Genomic DNA, 19,341 nt, shown 5'->3' on the forward strand with positions numbered 1-19,341 from the left:
CAGTTCAATAATCAACATTTTTCTTATTAAAATGTTAAAAAATGTACCGAGCTGCTTTTTGGTTACATATCACTGTATTTTACGTTTTTAAGGTTAATGATATGGTTGGTACGACTGATGCAGTCCATATTCCTGAAGTGATTCAAATGTTTTTTACCTTCATTCTTCAGATCGTAAATTGGTTTTTGGTGGTGTATTACGAATTTGAAATAGTAGGCGACGGCAAATACCAACCGATTTTTTCTGAAATGTCACTAGTAAATAACCTAAAAATAGAATAATATCACCAGGAGAAGCATTCGTTTTTAAATTAAGTTTTTTATAAGAAAAATGTTGATTATTGAAGTGAAAAGTGTTAAAGAAGGAGGAATAAGGTGTAAAGGTGACCTAGTGAATAAATTCTTGTGTTTTTAAATAGTTTATTTAGTGAAAAAGAAGGCTGAAAAGTTGCCCTTTTCTGAAATTTGAAGGGCCGTAACTTTTTAAAAAGGGAGAGCGCCGCTTTTTTCTTTCGGATTCGTAATCTACGCATCAAAATACGTAAGTACAGTCAAAAATTTTTTCAAAATCGCCGGGTGTCCACATAACGAAAATTTACCGATACATTTTTATATTCCATTATTTTTCATATTTATTCCATATATACTCTGTAATAATAACATTTCCTGTAACTGGGTACTCCTGTTGGAAATAAATCGCTTTTTTTTCAGTAACGTTTTCATTGTTTTCCCATAAAATATGATTTCAGAAATAGTACACTCCTCCATAGGTTTTTATTTACAGGTAAATGAATTTTCAGAGATAGGCGGTAATAATGCATACGACTTGATGAAGATATGTTTGAATTCAGTAATTACCAATGTTTATGCTGCTGATTTCACTTGGCGCGGAATGAAAGGCAAGCAAGTTTATCAAAACCTTAAGTTAGCCAAGTTGCTTGGTAAGTTATTGCCATTAAAAAATCTGAGTTGGTGCTACATTTATCTCTCGTTCAAAATCAATCTTCATCAATACCTTCACTTTTTTTTATTGCTTGTTGAAAATGACAACAATTTCTTGTTTATGAAAATGAAATGAGTAATTTTTTATCGAAAAAAATAATGTGTTTTCAATTTTTCTAATTGAATAATACATTTCTGGATTGAAATATTAATTTTGAATTGAAAAATCTCATATGTATTTCAACTATACAAGTTTTTTGAATAATACATTATTCTAGGTTCATGCGACTCTCAGAGAGTACAAAGTCATCAATTTTATTGTTTTGGCTCATTTCATTATTATTATTTCATTGATACATAATATTATCTCAATTCCATTGTTGAATGAAGAAACATTTCATTTTTATACTGTTGGCTTTTTGTATCGTGTACTCCAATATATTATCAATGTTCAGGCCCCCAAACGCGGACTGCGATTCCAAGAATTGCATTTACCGGATACCCTGTGAGTGCGGAAAATCCTATATTGGTGAAACTAAGAGGCCTTTGAATGTTCGCATTGCCGAGCACAAGAAGCACACACAGCGAGGAGAAACCAGCAAATCAGGAATAGCAGACCATGTTTGGACCCATCAACACAACATCGAGTGGTCCCAAGCTGAGATCTTGCACAGAGAGGAACATTGGTTCAGGAGAAAATTTAAGGAAGCCGCATACATGTTGTCCAACAACGTATTCAGCCAGGCCAGCGTAGATAAACGAAACATATGGAAACCCATCATCAAACGAAAAATGACCAACTCCCGCTAAAACGGTCATCTCTCACGGAATCAGTGAAGCGGAAAATGGAAAGTAGAGAAAGTGAAAGTATTTCAACGACCTATAAAATAGTCATCTCTCGGAGGAATCAGTCCAGTCATCACCCGAAGACGATTGTAGATACCAACAATCGAAACGTCGTGAACTAACGTGACTTGGAATCTCTACACTTTTTTATTTTTTGTTATTTTCTTTTTTCATTCCTTTAATTTTTATTTATTCAATTATTATATTTTTACTTGTAGGTTATTTCACTATCATTTCATTTCAGGTTTATTGTTGCTTAATATAATTGTTATTTTCAACTATTCTTTTTTAATTATTCTTTTTTACTTGTTTCAGGGATTTCAAATCATTTTATATAGTAGACAATGGAAGTCCGAACTAGTGAAATTCAATGTTCATAATAGATTTTCATTGAAAAATCAAGTGTTTGGCTCTACATTTGTCACTCGTTCATTCATCAACACATTCCTGACAGAAAATAAACTTCATGAAGTGGGTGTCACTGTCAAAGTACTCATATATTTGTTATTTCCTCAACAATACCCATTCTGCCAGTTAAAAGTTTATCAGGAAATGAAAATATCTGGAAACAAGTACTTTTCCAAATTACCAAAAATACAATACTCTTTTCGACGCGCCTTTCACCAACCAAGTTGGCATCTTCAGGAGATGAAGAAAACTTTCTGAAGACGCCAACTTGGGTGGTTAAAAGAGTGTTGAAAAGAGTATTACATTTCTGGTGATTGGGTAAAGTGATTGTTTTGAATTTTTTCTACGCCAGATGTGTTTCAGTTTTAACGTTTATGAATGAAAATATGTCAGCACGATCACAAACTTTTTCTCCAATAATGCCTTTGAATGAATATTCCAATTCCAATAAATGTTTACAATTTTCACCATGCACTTCCTGGCAACAATGAAGTCTGTTTATAAATGTATTTTCACACTATGAAATATTCTTGCACATGTTGTATCCATGTAGACTATTGATCACTGCATATGAGATCTTGACATTTCATTCTGTTTACGATTTACGACTTTTGAGTGTAAATACGAAATCCGTTTCATTATGAGTTCAGTTTATGTCCAGTTCACGTCCATAGATGTTCAACAGCACTTCCAAAAAAGTCCAGATGAAGCTACTAACGAGTAAGTATGGAAACGCTTAATAAGCTATTGCATTGCAAAACACGTGTTGCGGTTTTGTAAACTGTCTAGCAGAAATCTCACAATAAATTGTCACTTGAGTCAACTATGGATTTTTATCAAATATCGGCAATTTCGAAGTTAGAGCAATTCCGTCACATACAATAATACCTATTTTGCGTTTCATTGACTAATTGCATTTCATTAATATTATCCTTTTCTTATTGTTTTCTTGATATTTCTAAGGCATTTGACCATGTGTGCAAGTGGCCGTCGATGGATATCTCTCGAATACTTTGCTGGTGTTCCCCAGGGATCCATATTGTCTGCAACCCTCTTTTCATTGTATATCAACGATTGGAAAAAAACAAGAATCCAATAAATTGCTTTGCTGAAAACGGCACACTTGTCTCGTCATTCCATTTGGATTCCAGGACATCGGCTACGGAGGCACATCTTCACCGGCAGCAGAAGGTTGCATATCTTAATGAGGATCTAGAAGTGATTTCGAATTGGGATGAAAGTAACTGATACTAACCAGGTTCAATTAAATGCCACAAAAACCTAGGCATCGGTTTTCTCCAACCAGATATAATGATGACATTTGATACCACCAAGATCGGTACATTTCAGAAATACGCGACGAACTGTGGATGCTCATCGTTCAGAGGTTGAACTCGGTACACCTCGAACTGCACTGTTTAAAAACTATTTCATCTGGTGAACTGCGTTTATGTGGAATGAAATTCCTGAGAACGTTTTTCCATATGAATTCAATCTCCAGCGATTCAAATCCAATGTGAATCGCTTCTTTCTCACAGGCATCGGTCTGAGAGCGCCCTAAGGATTTTCCTGTAGTGTCTGTGTTATGTCTTGAAAGAAAATTAAAAATAAAACAGATTTGTTTACATTATTTTTTATCAAAGTTTTGTTCTTTCCATAGTGTTGATATAAATAGACAACGGTTTCGGGTTCTGATACTCCTCTTCGTAAATGTGCCCGATATCTTCTCGATATTTAATTTCATCATAGATAGGTTCTTCGGAAAACGTTGATCTAGCTACTTCACTTGGTTCAATCACAGAAGCAGCTCTATAGCTTCCAGTTGAAGGTGGATGGTCGTACATGTACTCCCGGCAATCTGAAAGAACAGAAAATATGCAGAACATTCAGTAGAATGGAATCGTTAATAGTGCTGAATACAGAAATATGTTACTAACAGACACATCAATAATTTATATCCGATGCGCTACAAATTATGTGGTGATACTATACGGAAGTTGCGTTGTTCAAATACAGTGCGAGTCTCTAACATGGAACAAATTCACTAAATTAAAGGTGTTGTTTCTTTCGGAAATATGCTCGGACAGATCGATTAGTATTTTAAAGTGCCCTTATTCTTATGCAAAAAAAATTATACAGTGTGTCTCAACAATGAGATATGACTTCATCGATAATTTTTTTAAATGACAACCCTGTTTTTTCAATGGCTTTCATTAAAGGGTTCAACAAGTTGCACATGCCTGAAAAATTTCAGTTTTTTACTCCTTGTCGTTTAAAAGATATTTAACAAACATTATCCAATTCAAAAAATGAATTCAATTCAATAGTGTTCCTTCAATAAATGCTTATAATGTCAGGGATACCTGACAGTGACATAAAAAAGTTATCGAAAAAAGTAAGGAGAATAGTATCGCATTCCAATCATATTTGTGCACAAAAACTGTTAGTCGTTTCACAGTTTGTTGTTCGCCATTAGTAAAATGCCGTACTTAACTGAAACACATAAGATTCTAATGATGATTGGCTACGGAGATAGGACAAGAACACAAAATGAAGTTACCCATTTATTCAGAGAGAAGTATCCTGATTTACCACCCATATCGCGAAGTACCGTAAGCAAGATCGAAAAACAGTTCCGGGAAAATGGGCATTTAAGAAAAACAAATGATCATCTGTCGAAGATAATTCATATGTCCCGACTAGGCAGATAGCTGGAGAACTCTAAATTAGCCAGTCTTCAGTGGCAAGAGTTCTTAAAGCTGAAAAATTTCATCCATATAAAATAACAATCCTCCAGGAACTCACCGATGATGATCCAGATAGAAGACTCCAATTTTGCGAACAAATGATGGATCTACTAGACAGGAATGTTGTACAAAAAGAAAACGTTCTATTTTCTGACGAATCAACGTTTATGTTGAATGGCGTGCTAAATCGTCAAAATTGTTGTTATTGGGCAGACAGAAACCCACACTGGATGAGCGAAACACTCAACATCCAGAAAAAGTCAATGTTTGAGCAAGGATTGTTGTTGATCGAATTGTAGAACCGATTTTCTACCAAGAAAATCTTACTGGAGCAAGATATTTAGAATTCTTGCAGGTGGACCTAGTTTCCCGAATAGAAACATCTTGTTTCAAAAGGACGGCGCGCCTCCTCATTTCGCAAGACCTGTCCGTGAGTATCTGAATGATGTATTTCCAGGCAGATGGATTGGCAGAAGAGGACTCTATGAATGGCCACCTAGGTCTCCGGATTTAACACCTTTGGACTTTTTCTTATGGGGTTACTTGAAGAGCAAAGTTTTTAAGACCAAACTGGCAAATATTACGTTCAGTTTAGTTTTAGTTTAGTTACCTGACAAGAGATGTCAGAATGTGTTTTCATAGAAATATTAAATGTATCTGTTTTATTATGAAAACATGACAATTGTACAGAAAACATACGTATGATATTTGTGTCAAAAGTATTTTGTTCGTGAAACTTTTCCACTCACGAAATAAAACCTTACTTTTTTAATACTCATATCATAAATAGCTATTTCTGGAAAATCGCCGATAGGATCAAATACTCTTCATATTTGTTTATCAAAGGATAAGTTCTAACTTACAAAACTCACCGCTCATGGGACGATTTGGCATCTTCAAGTTATACAAAATTCGAGTTTCAAATGGTGGTGTCTCTATTACTTCGGTGTGATATCGAATTGGAGTCAAATACAGCGGATTTTCTGTAGTTGGTGTATCTGAAAATTAGATTCATTAAAATTTCAATCAAAAATTTTTTGATGGAGTGAATTTTGATAGGTATAATATATTATATGAAATAAAAAAATTTGACCCCGACGTGATTTGAACACGCAACCTTCTGATCTGGAGTCAGACGCGCTACCGTTGCGCCACGGAGTCGATGTCAATTCTGCTTGTGATAATGATATCAAATGTCCAATATATCTGTTTATCCAACATGTCATATTAGTATTTTTGTATATAGATTTTAGTATTGATTGAATACTTTCAAGCCCAAAACTATGAGTAGAGTCAGACAGAAATGTTATCTATCAAAAATTACTCACCTACATACAAAAACATAAACTAGCTCAATGCGGCGGCATCTACTTTCTAATCGTGGAACTGTATGACATAAATACAGTTCATGAATAATTCAGATTACAGATCGCTATATTCTTTATTTGTATTCATTACACGTTTGAACCACTTGTGGATAGATGGCGGCATGAAACAAAACTATTTTTTTGTAATGAGTGAGTATTTAGTAATGAAACAAAATTATCTTTTGTGTTTCAAGGGAGTTTAAATTACGATATTTCCAAAAATTGCTACGAAACTTCCTCAAATATGATGGATTATAATATAATTGGTCTTGGGAATCTAAAAACTTACTATCTATCTACAGATTTTCTGTTTTCCTGTTTTGTAGCAGTACTAACAGTTGTGGGAATAAATGAAATCAGTTTGAAAACGTGTTTTGGTGAGTTGTATAAGTTGAAGAAACTCAAGCTGAATGATTATCAATAGCAAAATCAAAATCAAGTTCAAAATTAATGTGTTCAGTACTGAAAGTTACAGAATCACTCACCTGGTAAGGGTTGATGAAAAATACTAGTGGCTATGAAAGAAACTGCAGCTGTGCCCTTGTTATTCCTCATTCTTCTCCTCATAAAGTTGATAGTCATTAAAGCGACAATCAAAATGACTGCAATAGAACCACCAATTCCAACAAGTGTCAACAAATCAAATGGAGACGATGTATGAGGGGAAGTATGCCTTTTTGTGAATCCTACTTTTTGGCCCAAAAGATGATCTTCATTGGATTCATATGGAGTTGTATGAATGAATTTGGTTTGGCTCTGGAAATTTTCCAGCTGATCGTATTTTATTTCTACAGGAATAAAGAAACCCTTGTTATGGTCATTGAAATTGCTTTTTCCAATGACGGATGGATTTGTCGTAGTTTCATGTGTTGAGGGAGTCTCTAAAACTGATTCTGCATTGGATTGCTTGGTGATGTTGACACCAAGAAATGTTTGAGGAAGGAGAGGTTTCTTTATAGCCATAGTGTTTTCTTCAAAGTCAAATGGAAATTCTGTTGAATTATCTTTTTTTGATACATATCCATTATTTTTTGCAACTGAAGATACGATACTAGTATTATTCTTCGTTTTGGACTCGCGAAAAATATCTGGGACAAGTTCAATCATAGGAACTCCTCTTGATAGTCCATCTGTGCTTGTTTCTACTGTTCCCATTTCTTCAACTGTTGTAGAAGATGACCCAGTTGTTGAATTACTGTTGCAATTGCATGTACTCGCACATTGACCTCCAGAATTGCAAACTGTAAACAGAGAAAACATCTTTGTATCTAAATTCTATCAAACACTCATCCAAAAAATGCCGAAGTTTGAGAGTAGGTGGCATTGATGTTGATAACGTTCGTAATCTATTTTGATTTTTTCTATCATAAATATAGGAACTGAGTCGTTTCAACTAATCTGTCTGCTTTTTGAAGGAATTTGGAGTGAATTGATGAAATTAACCTGCTGGAAGATGTTATCCAAACTACAAACGATTTGTAGATCTGGCAAAACAGGATTTGTTTCATGGTTTTGTGTGCACTAACTCTACTCTGGAATGCAGAGTCTTCTGGTGAAATGAAGAACAGTTTACAATTTACCTGCTACTTGAAGAGGGAATTTTTTATTTTATTTACAAGGAAGATGAGACTTTTGCAGACCAAATTTTGACACTGGAGCAACAACTCTAACCAACTCTTATACCTGTTCAGCATCTTGGTATCGTCAGAATGTCAAAATACTAAATTTCCACTTTGCTTTGGATTGTCCGGATAATGTGTTTCACGACTGTTCATAACAACCTCAAACTTCATTTTGTACTTTTTCCCGTGGCACACTATTGCGCTGATGCTCAAGAATGAGCAATCGCGGCACACTTATCGCGGATAATATTCTCATGTCTGAATATGCGTCTAAAATGTGATATTCCCACTCAGCTGAGATACTTATAAACTAAGTCATATTATATATAGGTACGTGTACGGCATTAGCTGGGTTAGTTGTTGTTTTTCCGTTGGGTATCCTACAAAACAGTAGGATTTCATTGGCATTATTCATTGGCTGATAAGTATCGAATTGGATAGGGTAGCATTTTCTAATTCTCAACAAGCTTCTTCATAAGTAATACATTTTTCCAAAAACGAATTATCTACCTACTCAATTAACCAATTTTCTGAAGGTAATAAAAGTAAGTCAATATTATTTGTTGATTGAAATATTTCGAGGCAATTGTGTTAAATATGTAATAATGAGTAATCAATATAAATAACTGTCCACAATGTATGGAAAAATCGCCTCACGCTAGATACAACCTACCTGCACTTACCAGTTAGTTGTTTTAGTCCCTATAGACACTTCAAGACATTTCTCTATTTTTCAAATTTATTCCTCTTCATAGACCACCCAGGTGAGCACTCCAAATGTCGAAACCTTGCCTGTTAATCTAATCTCTCAGAATTCTAGTTCGATTCTTCTTTCCACGGCTATGATAGAAGTACTTATTTTCTCAGAAATATTCTAAGCTGGTTTTTCCATAAACTACATCTCACGACTTGATCCCCACAAACTTTATTTGAAGAATATATCACGACATGTTTCGCTAACACAGTAGCTTCATCAACAGTGATTTGAGTGTCGTCATTTAAATCAATAATGAATTCATTTCCACCATCAATATGGAAGTGTCCAATCTCCATATAGTGTTTTTCAAATAAAATTACTTTTTCAATCCTTTTCTGCCAGTCTTTTTCGGTAATATTAGATACCTAGCTCTTTCTCAATTAGCTCTATTACCTTCTTATCAAATTTTGGAAAATTATTTCTACGCCTGATGCTTTGTTTCAATTTTCTTCAAATCAAATCGATTGGATTGAGAACACGAAAATAGGGGGGAAGTCACAGAGGGTGTTTTAGCAATACTCTCAAGGGCATACTTTTTTCAAACGTTTTTGCCTGTAAAACTTCAAGTAGTTGGTTTTTCGTATAGTAATCTTCAAAATACAAATTGTTATCCATTAAAAAACTTTGTATTTCATATTTCCTCGAATTTTTTTCGTTACTTTGATGTGTTGTTGAGAATGATAGGAAGCGTTGTCAAGAACTTTTACACTATTCCCATCCAAATTTGGGATCAATGTGTTTTCAAACCATTCCTCAAAAATATTAGCTTCCATGTTCTTATGATAGCCAACATTGCAGTCCTCAAGTTTTTTTCCACATAATTTCAAAGAATTCGGAACCCATCTTTTACTTCCTCCGCAATGCACAATGATTAGCCGCGATCCTTTGTTTGCAGGCATGTTAGGCGTACACATTCTCGAACCATCAGTCCACCCTTTCGTAACTGTGTCGTGAGTGTCATACTAAGTTTCGTCCCAATAGAAAATTTGTCGTTGTTCTTGTCTATATTTAGTTACTTATTTGTTCTGAGTATGTGTTACGCAATTCCACGATTCTACTGCTTTCCATAACTGCTTGACGTTTGTTTATTATTGTAAATCTAAATCCTAGTTCCTTTATCCAATTCTGAAGAATTTTGTCAAAGCAGCTCACGTTATGATTTTATTAAATGAACATCTAAAGGTTTTGATAATCTTGTATCACATCGTGTCTTGTGTTCATAAAGTTTGTTTTTGACTATTTTACGTACAGTTGAGAAAGAAATTTCGGTCAAATCTGATGTTGCTTGTAATAGTTTGTTTCCCTCGAAACCAAACTTGAGATGTAGATGCTTCTATAAATTGAAACATACTCTCTGTTTCAATATTCAAATGCATCGAATCTTATTCACTGGTATCTATTTTTCGCATTCTTCAGCCGATCATAAAAATCGGTTAGTGAAAATTATCCAACATGAACCGCCACAGTTCACATTGTCTAGTTCGGCTTTCTGTGTATTGGTTTTTTGTCATTTGAGAGTTTCAAACATGCACAATATCATTTACTTCGACTATACAATAAGATTTAAACATGCATCTGTCTCTCATCTTTCACTTTAAAATGTGTTATCCTACCCAACATATTCTGAAACATGCCTGTACATGCATATAAGAAAATAAGTATTTGGGAACAGAGTTTTGACACATTCAACTCTCCCAAAGTACCTTCGAAATTACTATAGACCAGTCGCTTTGCTATCAGTGATATCAAAAACCATGCAGAAAGTCGTAAACCACCATATCCTCAAATATTTGGAAGGCTTCAACATCTTGAGCGATCATCAATACGGCTTTCGGAAACAAAGATCAGCAATCGACCTACTATCGTATATGTCACCCATATTTGGAATATTTTTTCTTGTATATCAATGACTCACTGGAAAAAATCAAGGATATAATATATTGCTTTGCTGACGACAGCACGTCATTCCATTTGGATTCCAAGACATCGGCTACGGAGGCACATCTTCATCGGCAGCAGAAGGTTGCATATCTTAATGATGGTCTAGAAGTGATTTCAAATTGGGGTGAAAGTAAACAGGTTCAATTTAATGCACAAAAATTCAGGCATCGGTTTTCTCCAAGAAGATGAAAGTCTCCTAACCGGATATAATAATGTCAGGTCAGACAATTCCACTTTCTGCTTCGATAAGTTTGTTGGGGGTCGAAATGGTCACCAATATGTCTTGGCACAATCATGTCGCTAGGGATGCAAAGGTTGCTTCTCAAAAACTTGGGAACACTGCTCCGAAACAGAAAACTGTACACATCTCAGCAACTTTTGATGCTTTATAAAGCTCAGATCATACCTTCCACCTGATTAGAGACGCGAACATCACATGCAATCTTGATTGCCTTTAACATCTTAGAAAGGTTGGAGATTTGTCTGTCTTCTATAGATACTTCCACCGGAGGTGTTCAAGTGATATGGCACATTTGATTCCACCAAGAGGGGTACATATCAGAAATACGCGACGGACTGGGGCTGCTCATCATTATGAGGTCAACTCAGTACTCATCGAACTTCGCTGTTTAAAAACTCTTTCATCTGGAGAACTGCGTTTCTGTGAAATAAACTTCCTAAGAACGTTTTTTCAAATTAATTTAATATCCAGCGATTCAAATCCAATGTGAATCGCTACTTTCGCACAGGCACCGCTCTGAGAGCGCCTCAAGGATTTTTCTGTAGTGTTTGTGCTACATAGTAGGTTTTGAAAAATGCCTGCTGGAAAGCAACTTATTTTCCGGCTAACATCCCGCTGGACCTTGATTCATATCTGGAAGACATTTATGCAAGATACTCCTCAAAGGATAATCTAGCAGACATTTTTTGTTCATGCAGCTAATATCAATCGAGGGGATCACCTACAATGAAAACGACTGGACAAGAAGGCATTATTTTCCATTTGAACCCCCACACAGAGCCCACAGAGCTCATTAGGGTTACCAGAACTTTTTATAGTTAACATTAAAATCGGACGATTGTCTAGGTGGCAGTTTGTTAAAAACTACATCAAGATTTATGGTCAAGCTGGCATTTCAAATATATTATTGCCTTAATCCAACGCAGCAAATGGTTGGATCCCACTACTTCAAGTACTGTTGGCACCATTGTTGTTTTGAGAATGATTCAAAATCTCCTTTCAAATGGCCTCGCGGTCGTATGATTGAAGTGAATCTTGGCGCTGACTACATTATTCGTTGCGGTGGAGGGTCGAATAGACCCACTCACTTTGGACCTAACCTAACCTAACCTAACATTATTCGTATGGTAACTGCATCAAACCACAGTGGACAATTCAAACGTCCTGTTAGTAAAATATGCTCATTACCAACCAACAAATTTTCTTAAACTACTGTATTATTTCAGATATTAGATTGTACACAGGTAGTATATTTGTTTTCCTTTCATTTTCTTTCCAATATGCCGTATCTTGAGTAATTTTACGCAATCGACAAACTTTTAGTCAACATAATTTAATCCTTTCAACCGCCTCAACCCAAGTTTTGTACTGTCACTGATGCGTTCGCGCCATGGATAGCAAAAAAGAGGTAATAAGGGGGAGACGAGCTTTCAGAAAAAATATATGCTCAAATTATTGAAAATATCGCAAGAATCGCTCAGGAAGGTTCACCGTCAACTCCGGTGTACAAGTGGTATGCAGGAACTGAATGGATTTGCAGGAAACATCCTGCCAACAAATTTGGTAAGTGGCCGGTCACATTAACATTTTGTTGGGAAGTATGAAATAAATTACAGTCGGTGTCAATATTTTCCGGGTTTGAAGGCCGTGGATTATAAATATATAAACCTCTGAGGAAGCTAAACTGAACACTCTTGCCAGCGAAACGTCAGGAAGAAATTACAATAATTTATGGTCTTCAAACCCGGAAAATAGTGACACTGAAAAGCAGGCCGCAAGAGCCTTAACCATTCTGTCAAAATACAGTCCACTGCATAAGCTCGCTTATATTCATGATTATCTTCAAAAATACGAACCTACATCACAAGTATTTCCTGGGCTACATAAACAGCTGCCATTTATACACTTTCCATGTTCACAATTTGAACAGTTGGGAATGCATTTATCATTTTTTTCCACGAAACCATCACAGCATATCTCAAAAGTTCGTGTTCGGTTTCTTTCCTGAAAAAAGACAATGGTGTTATACCTAGAATGTTTACATTTGGTTCAACGAAAATAGCCCATCTCACCCCTAGTGTTCTATACCTATTCTCTATAAAATTTGGTGTCATAACTGAGGTTTTCATTGATGAATATTACTGGAGTTTTTTCCCAACACCAAATCGTTATTTTTCAACATCTCGACAGGTGTTTCGATCACCAAGTGATCATCTACAAAGAGGAAGATTAAAACTTCAGGATTAAACAGTTTTAATCTTCCTCTTTGAAGATAATCACTTAGTGATCGAAACACGTGTCGAGGTGTTAAAAAAATAACGATTTGGTGTTGGGAAAAAACTCCAGTAATATTCATTACTACACCAAAGGTTCCAAACAATGCATCATAAGTTTTCATTGATAATATTCTCCTTCCATTCGCTACAAAGATAACAGCAACTGTATAACGGTGGTCCATCAAAAATAAACTTTACCCAAATTTAATCAAATAACACATTATAAACGGAAAATAACGACCATATACGAACACAGGCTTTCATGATTGAAAAGAACAACATCCGGGCTTTTCGGCCGTGATCGAATGAAACTTGTAGTAACAGTATTCTCAGTCAACTCACATACATTCCACTGATGATGTCTTCCTCAGTAGTAGACGAAACGTTTGGTACTACAAGTCACATTCGACCAGACTAGATTTTGGTCCCTCTAATTAAGGCAATAATATATTTCATGATGGAAAATTAACTTAACAAATAAGAAATTCCTTCAAGCTCTTCTTCAAAAGGGCTACCTGGAAAAATTATTTTATCTCTTCATCATGAGATTCAGTGAAAAAAGTTTGTATACCAAATAATTCTAGTAGACTTTCTAGTTCAAGCTGATAACTATGTTAAAACCAACATGGGAGTATGGAAATATTTGGCAATTGTACGTAGAGGACTTGACGTCCAAACAGTGGGTTTGCTGCTAGTTTTTTTAAAATACCATGGGCAGAAGTTAATCCATATAGAAAAGTCACGAAAAGCTGCTGTACTCTCTGAATAAGGCGAAGAGATATCCATCAAGTTCTCCCAAACAACTTGGTGATTGACGTGACGTTCAGATTTTGTTCGATGAAAAAAATACATAACGTATTCAAGTTATACCTTGGTGTGAGATTTTGACTGAACAAAGAACTGTAACACTTTGATGATTACCAACTTTTTCTGTCTGAATAAACTTTGAGTAGAAATTGTGAGGTTAATAACGATTTGTCTTCAAATATGGTTTTGTTATAATAATAACTTGGAGCTGTGTGAAAACTATTTTCCGGGTTTTTGTGCCGTGGTCTATAGATTTTCATACCTATCGTTTCATCTAATACTGCGGTAGATCTTATCAAAGGCGATACGGTAACGGTCGCAGTGCCTGTTTCGACGGAATTAACTACGATGCTCCTATTTGACTCAGGTTTTAAATTTTTATCAATGGGCGTGCTTTGGTTTCTCATTACTGGATTATCTGACCTTGTTTGTGTACCTGTAATAATCATTGTCTCTTTTTTCTATAGAAATCATCCCTGTGTTCTTGAATTTCTATCGCTTCTAATTTTGCCTCATCCAGTATTACTGTAACTCTTAAATTATTTGAAATACTGAAATTGAGCAGAGGACAAGAAAGTTTCAAAACAGAATGAGCAACCTCTTTGTTTGAGAAAAGAAGCATCGTAAAAAATCAACAGGCCAGGACTGTGGAAAAGTAACATCCTGTAGAAGGTACAATACTTCTTCACAGCTGTTTCATAGACATACATAATAGAAAGACAGCTGCCAACATTTTTTAGGTCTATGAAAATATAAAAAAACTGTGTCGAAGCTATTTTCTAGGTTTATAAGCCGTGGTCTGCAGGTGTGAATGCCAGACGTTTCATCTACTACTGCGGCAGTCGTTATCAAAAGTGATGACACAACGACGGATGAAGATCTGGTTGTTCTCGAAGCAGATGCTACTTTATAACCAGGGTTTAACGGTCTGTCGTCCAGAATACGAATTTGTAATTGTTTTTTCACAGAATCAACCCCTTGAAAATTAGGGTTTTCAATACATGCTGTAGCACTACTGAAAAGTTACCTTTGCAATCGTTTTCAAACAGTTGTGTACAATAACGAAAAATCTGCTTTAATACAAATTAAAAACGGTGTTCTTCGAGGTTCAATATTGGGTCCTCTCTTGTTCGTTTTATACACATCTCAATTTCATAGGTCACTGCAATTTGCAACCATGCATTGTTATGCCGACGATACTCAGCTGTACATGAAATTCGACGAGAATTCAATTAACGAGGCTCTATGACAAATTAATACCGATCTCGATACGTTATTATCTTTGTTAACTAAATATTGCCTATCTGTAAATGCATCTAAATCTAATATCATGCTCTTTGGTAGAACTGCGGTGAGAAATCATTGTTCTGGCCTCATAAATATTGTATTAGTTGGAACAAAATTTTCCTTGAAAGGAGTTATAAAAAACTTGGCAACAGTCTTCGTTTTAAAACACACATTTCGCAAATTCCGAAACGGGGTTATGCAAATTTGAAAATAATATATTGCAACAGAGCATTTCTGAATGAAAATAGTAAAATTTTGCTCTGCGATGCCTTAGTTCTTTCACATGCCAATTACGCAGACGTGAATTATGGTCCGGGAATTTTGAAGAGTGCAGTTTTAGAATCCAAAAGCTCCAGAATGCATGCATTAAGACCATGACTTCGACAATTACGGAACTAGCCAAATGTTACACCCATGCTCAAACCCTAAAGAGATGGGTGAAATCAAAGGATGCATTTTTGCCAGGATCACTTTGGGCGACCCTGGGAAGCTGGCGCCGAAGAAATATCTGGCGATGACCAGGAAAAATCTACGCTTAACAGTAGGATTTCTGACTGGCCACTGTCAACTAAGGAAACACCTCCATAATATGGGGCTACTGGACACACCTCTATGCAAGATGTGTGAACAGGAAGATGAGACTGCCCGGAGTTATCTTCTTCATATCGGCCTACACCTGCCGATATGAAGAAGAGGTCTCAAAGTGACCTGTCCACCTTCCTGGAAAGGACACATTTCCCATCTGTTCGGGGATGTGGGTTGGTTGAATATGGAATCCAGACGAATATTTCATTCTGCAATATTTTTTCTAAAACTCCTTAAAACAAAAAAACCCTCCTATCTTCTCGAAGAAATATCCTTTAGAACGGACGTACACCATCTTAACTTGTACCATATTGCCTACTCATATAATCAGATACCCATTGAATATAAACCTCTGCCATTAAGAAGCTTCAAACGAAAAATAAAAAAAATATTTTTACAATAAATAGATCCAACTAATGAATTATGTCGAAATCAATCAACCTTTCTCACAGCTCAACAAAATATATATATATTTGTATTTCAATTTCGCTGTATATACTGTTGCACTGTTCTTGCTAGCATACTGTTTATTTTCACTCTTTTTCTTTTGTTCTTACGGTTGGATGGAAGAGCAATCTCTGTGATGATTTATTATACGCAGATATTGACTCATGCCATTTGATTGGTTGTAATTGTATGGAACCATCAATAATAGTCATTATTATTATTATATGACATTAAATGTCACCCTGTATGTTAGTCATTTGTGAAAATCCTAAAAATGATTATTCCGATTAAAGATCCATTTAAATGTGACGGTTTCAGAAATCATCATCATTCAATTTTTCATTCTAACATCTCGATTAAACCCATCCCACATCCTTCGATCTACCTGTGCGTGTAAGTGACCAGCGTGTACTCGATTCTCGGTTTCCTGTAATCATTGAAGTAAAAAAAAGTCAATTTGTTTCGATTGCAACACATGCTACATTGAATGGTAAGTAGGGACAGTGAATGTTGGTCATGTTCCATATTCGACAGTTATTAGACGCAGCCTTCGAATTTAACGAATCACTGTTGCAACTCGGATTTACTGCGTTATTTGCATTCACGGAAAATGAAAGTATGCAGAATAAGCATCCTGTACCATTCAGAATCCTACTAGCCAATGGTCAGTGAAAATGTCCTCGAGAAAATACAGACTGGCATTCTGAAGCACCTCAATTTATTTTCCAAGAAGTTGGACCCATGAAATCTGCTGCGGTTTGCAAAATATCACAATGTATTCGTTATATCCTTCCACTATTTGCACTATTCGTCTACAGAGTGAAGCATTTCTCATTCATTAATGAATCGTGTATTCAGCTTTTCCAAATCCTTTTATTTCTCATTCAACCCGATGCAGAAAAATACCTGAATACCCTTAAATGTCCCGAATATCTCGTGTACCTGTCATTGTCAGGTAAGATACCATTATAGAAACTAGGGCTGAGTCTTATTGCTTTCGAGCTAAAATTGTGTTGATCGATTCTCGTCATTATTTTTTTCAGAAATATACCGAGTTGACAAATCAAACCTAAACGATGAAGATATCACAAGAAGTTTATAAGCTTACTCTTGATGTTTTTTCTTTTTCATCATCAAAAGGGGTCGAGCAATTATAGTAGTTGGATGAGTGCATTATGAATAAAAAAAAACAACTGTAGATTGTTATTGATTTTTTATATCGACAAATAAAATTAATTGGATAACCTGGATAATAATGACTCGTATTCATTCTCTTCATTATTATTGCTGGGGGGATATTTTTCCGGTAAAACAGGATGAAAAAAATACTAGGCCGGAGTAAGTGTAATCGGCTCTCGACTATCGGTTTATCTGAAGTCGTGATTGTTGAAAGGGATCGACCACTGACGACCTTGATAGTGATATCGATATACCGAGTTGACAAATCAAACCTAAACGATGAAGATTTCACAAGCATTTTTTAAGCTTACCCTTGAGGTTTTTTTTTCATCATCAAAAAGGGTCGAGTAACTATAGTGAAATTGTGATGCACTGTTTGGAACCTTTGCTGTAGTGATGAATATTACCAACACCAAACCAAGTGATCATCTTCTAGAGGAAGATCTTTCTCTTGAAGGTGTCGAGGTGTTAAAATAACGATTTGGTGTTGTGAAAAAAATCCAGTAATATAGTGAAATGTGTGTGCCACCTGTTTCTGTTTTCGAAGAAGGAACAAAATAAAAATAAATATAGTTTAAAAAACTAAAAAACGCTCTTTCAAAGAACATCGAACTAAAAAGTTAAAAATATTTTTTTAAATAAGCCTAAAACAATAACGAACGAAAAATACTAGTATTATTGTGAAAAAAGCGGCGGGTGCTTGATTTACAAAAAATATGACACAAAGCGCCCACGCCTCTTTCACAACAATACTCTTATTTTTCATTCGTTATTGTTTTAAGCTTATTTGAAAAAATATTTTTATTTAGTTTGATGTTCTTTAAAAGCGTGTTTTTAAGTTCTATAAACTATATTTAATTTTCATTTTTTAGTTTCTTATGCTATAAAAGCGTGTTTTTTAGTCTTTTTGAACAATATTTATTTTATCTAAACTTTGGATCAATCAGCCGTATATTGTTTACAAAAATGACCATTGATATTTTCCGATTCCGGAGAGGAAGCCTGAAAATCAGCTGCAGCCCAAGGCAGCAGGCGCGCAAAGGAGGGTTACAAATAAGGCAGCAGGCGCGCGTGGTAATAAAAAAAATACTTTTTTCAAATGAAGATATACATGTAAAATGAGTTCGAATCATATCAAGGAGGATATGTACAGCGCCATCTGCCTGCGAATAGATCAAACGATAATGTCGACATATCGAGGAGGTTACATACAGCGCCATCTGCCCGCGAATGGATCAAGCAATAATGTCGATAATTCTGTCAAATACAGACCCCGAGCTTGAGAGTTACAAACAGACTCGATCAAATGATCATCTGCACTTTTTCTTACAGTCCTCAGGATATTTCTACAATAGGTACAGAATGAGTGCAGTTGCTAAAACCCAGTAGCAATTTTTGAACCTATTTCTGTAAGACCAGAAAACATAACTGAAATATTACCATCAATATCTGCAGAAATAGTCACCTTATTTTGGCACTAGCTGTAACCAAATTCAGTGTAAATGAAAGTCCCTTCAACTTTTTATGCCCAGGCTACGACTTTCATTCTTGATTTGCATATAACATCTCTTGCAAAGAAATACTAAAAATGGGGCAAAATATCTCTATTTGGTGATTCCAATGTCCAATTAAGTGGATCAAATTTTTGAATATCAATAACGAGTAAGGTCGGGAAGTTGACGTTTTTATCATGAGCATTAGTCTTATTTAGATTATGAACGAGCTAACATGGACTCCCGACCAAGATGGGAAATTTGCTGGTATTCTAGCAACCAAAGCATAATCTTCTTTAGGGTTGTCCGGCCAAATTAGTGTTTTGAGAAAATTGCCAATGAGTATTCATGAAGGAACCAAACCGCTTGAAGTTTGGTATTACTGATTGTTATTTTC

At 35.5% G+C, this 19,341-nt stretch overlaps 1 protein-coding gene and 1 non-coding gene across 3 annotated transcripts in view; both read right to left on the reverse strand.

The window, feature by feature from the left end:
- Window positions 1–3,812: 3,812 nt before the first annotated feature.
- NimA (Nimrod A) overlaps window positions 3,813–19,341 on the reverse strand; it is a 34,518-nt gene continuing 18,989 nt past the window's right edge. The window contains exons 4-7 of one of the 2 annotated variants that reach the window (XM_074182949.1): window positions 12,727–12,874; window positions 6,795–7,550; window positions 5,806–5,940; window positions 3,813–4,053 (exon numbers count right to left, since the gene is read on the reverse strand). In XM_074182949.1, the coding sequence (XP_074039050.1) occupies window positions 3,833–4,053; window positions 5,806–5,940; window positions 6,795–7,550; window positions 12,727–12,874 (1,260 nt within the window). In that variant the 3' untranslated portion in view covers window positions 3,813–3,832. The remainder of the gene's footprint in view (window positions 4,054–5,805; window positions 5,941–6,794; window positions 7,551–12,726; window positions 12,875–19,341) is intronic. The other variant, XM_074182950.1, reaches the window with a different exon arrangement.
- TRNAW-CCA (transfer RNA tryptophan (anticodon CCA)) lies at window positions 6,032–6,103 on the reverse strand. Its single transcript has one exon. It is a non-coding gene; the product is annotated as a tRNA-Trp (tRNA).

This window comes from Leptinotarsa decemlineata, unplaced genomic scaffold, assembly GCF_025532065.1.
Source record: "Leptinotarsa decemlineata unplaced genomic scaffold, Ldec_3_MD MMD2_tig00026330_RagTag_RagTag, whole genome shotgun sequence".
Lineage (NCBI taxonomy): Eukaryota > Metazoa > Arthropoda > Insecta > Coleoptera > Chrysomelidae > Leptinotarsa > Leptinotarsa decemlineata.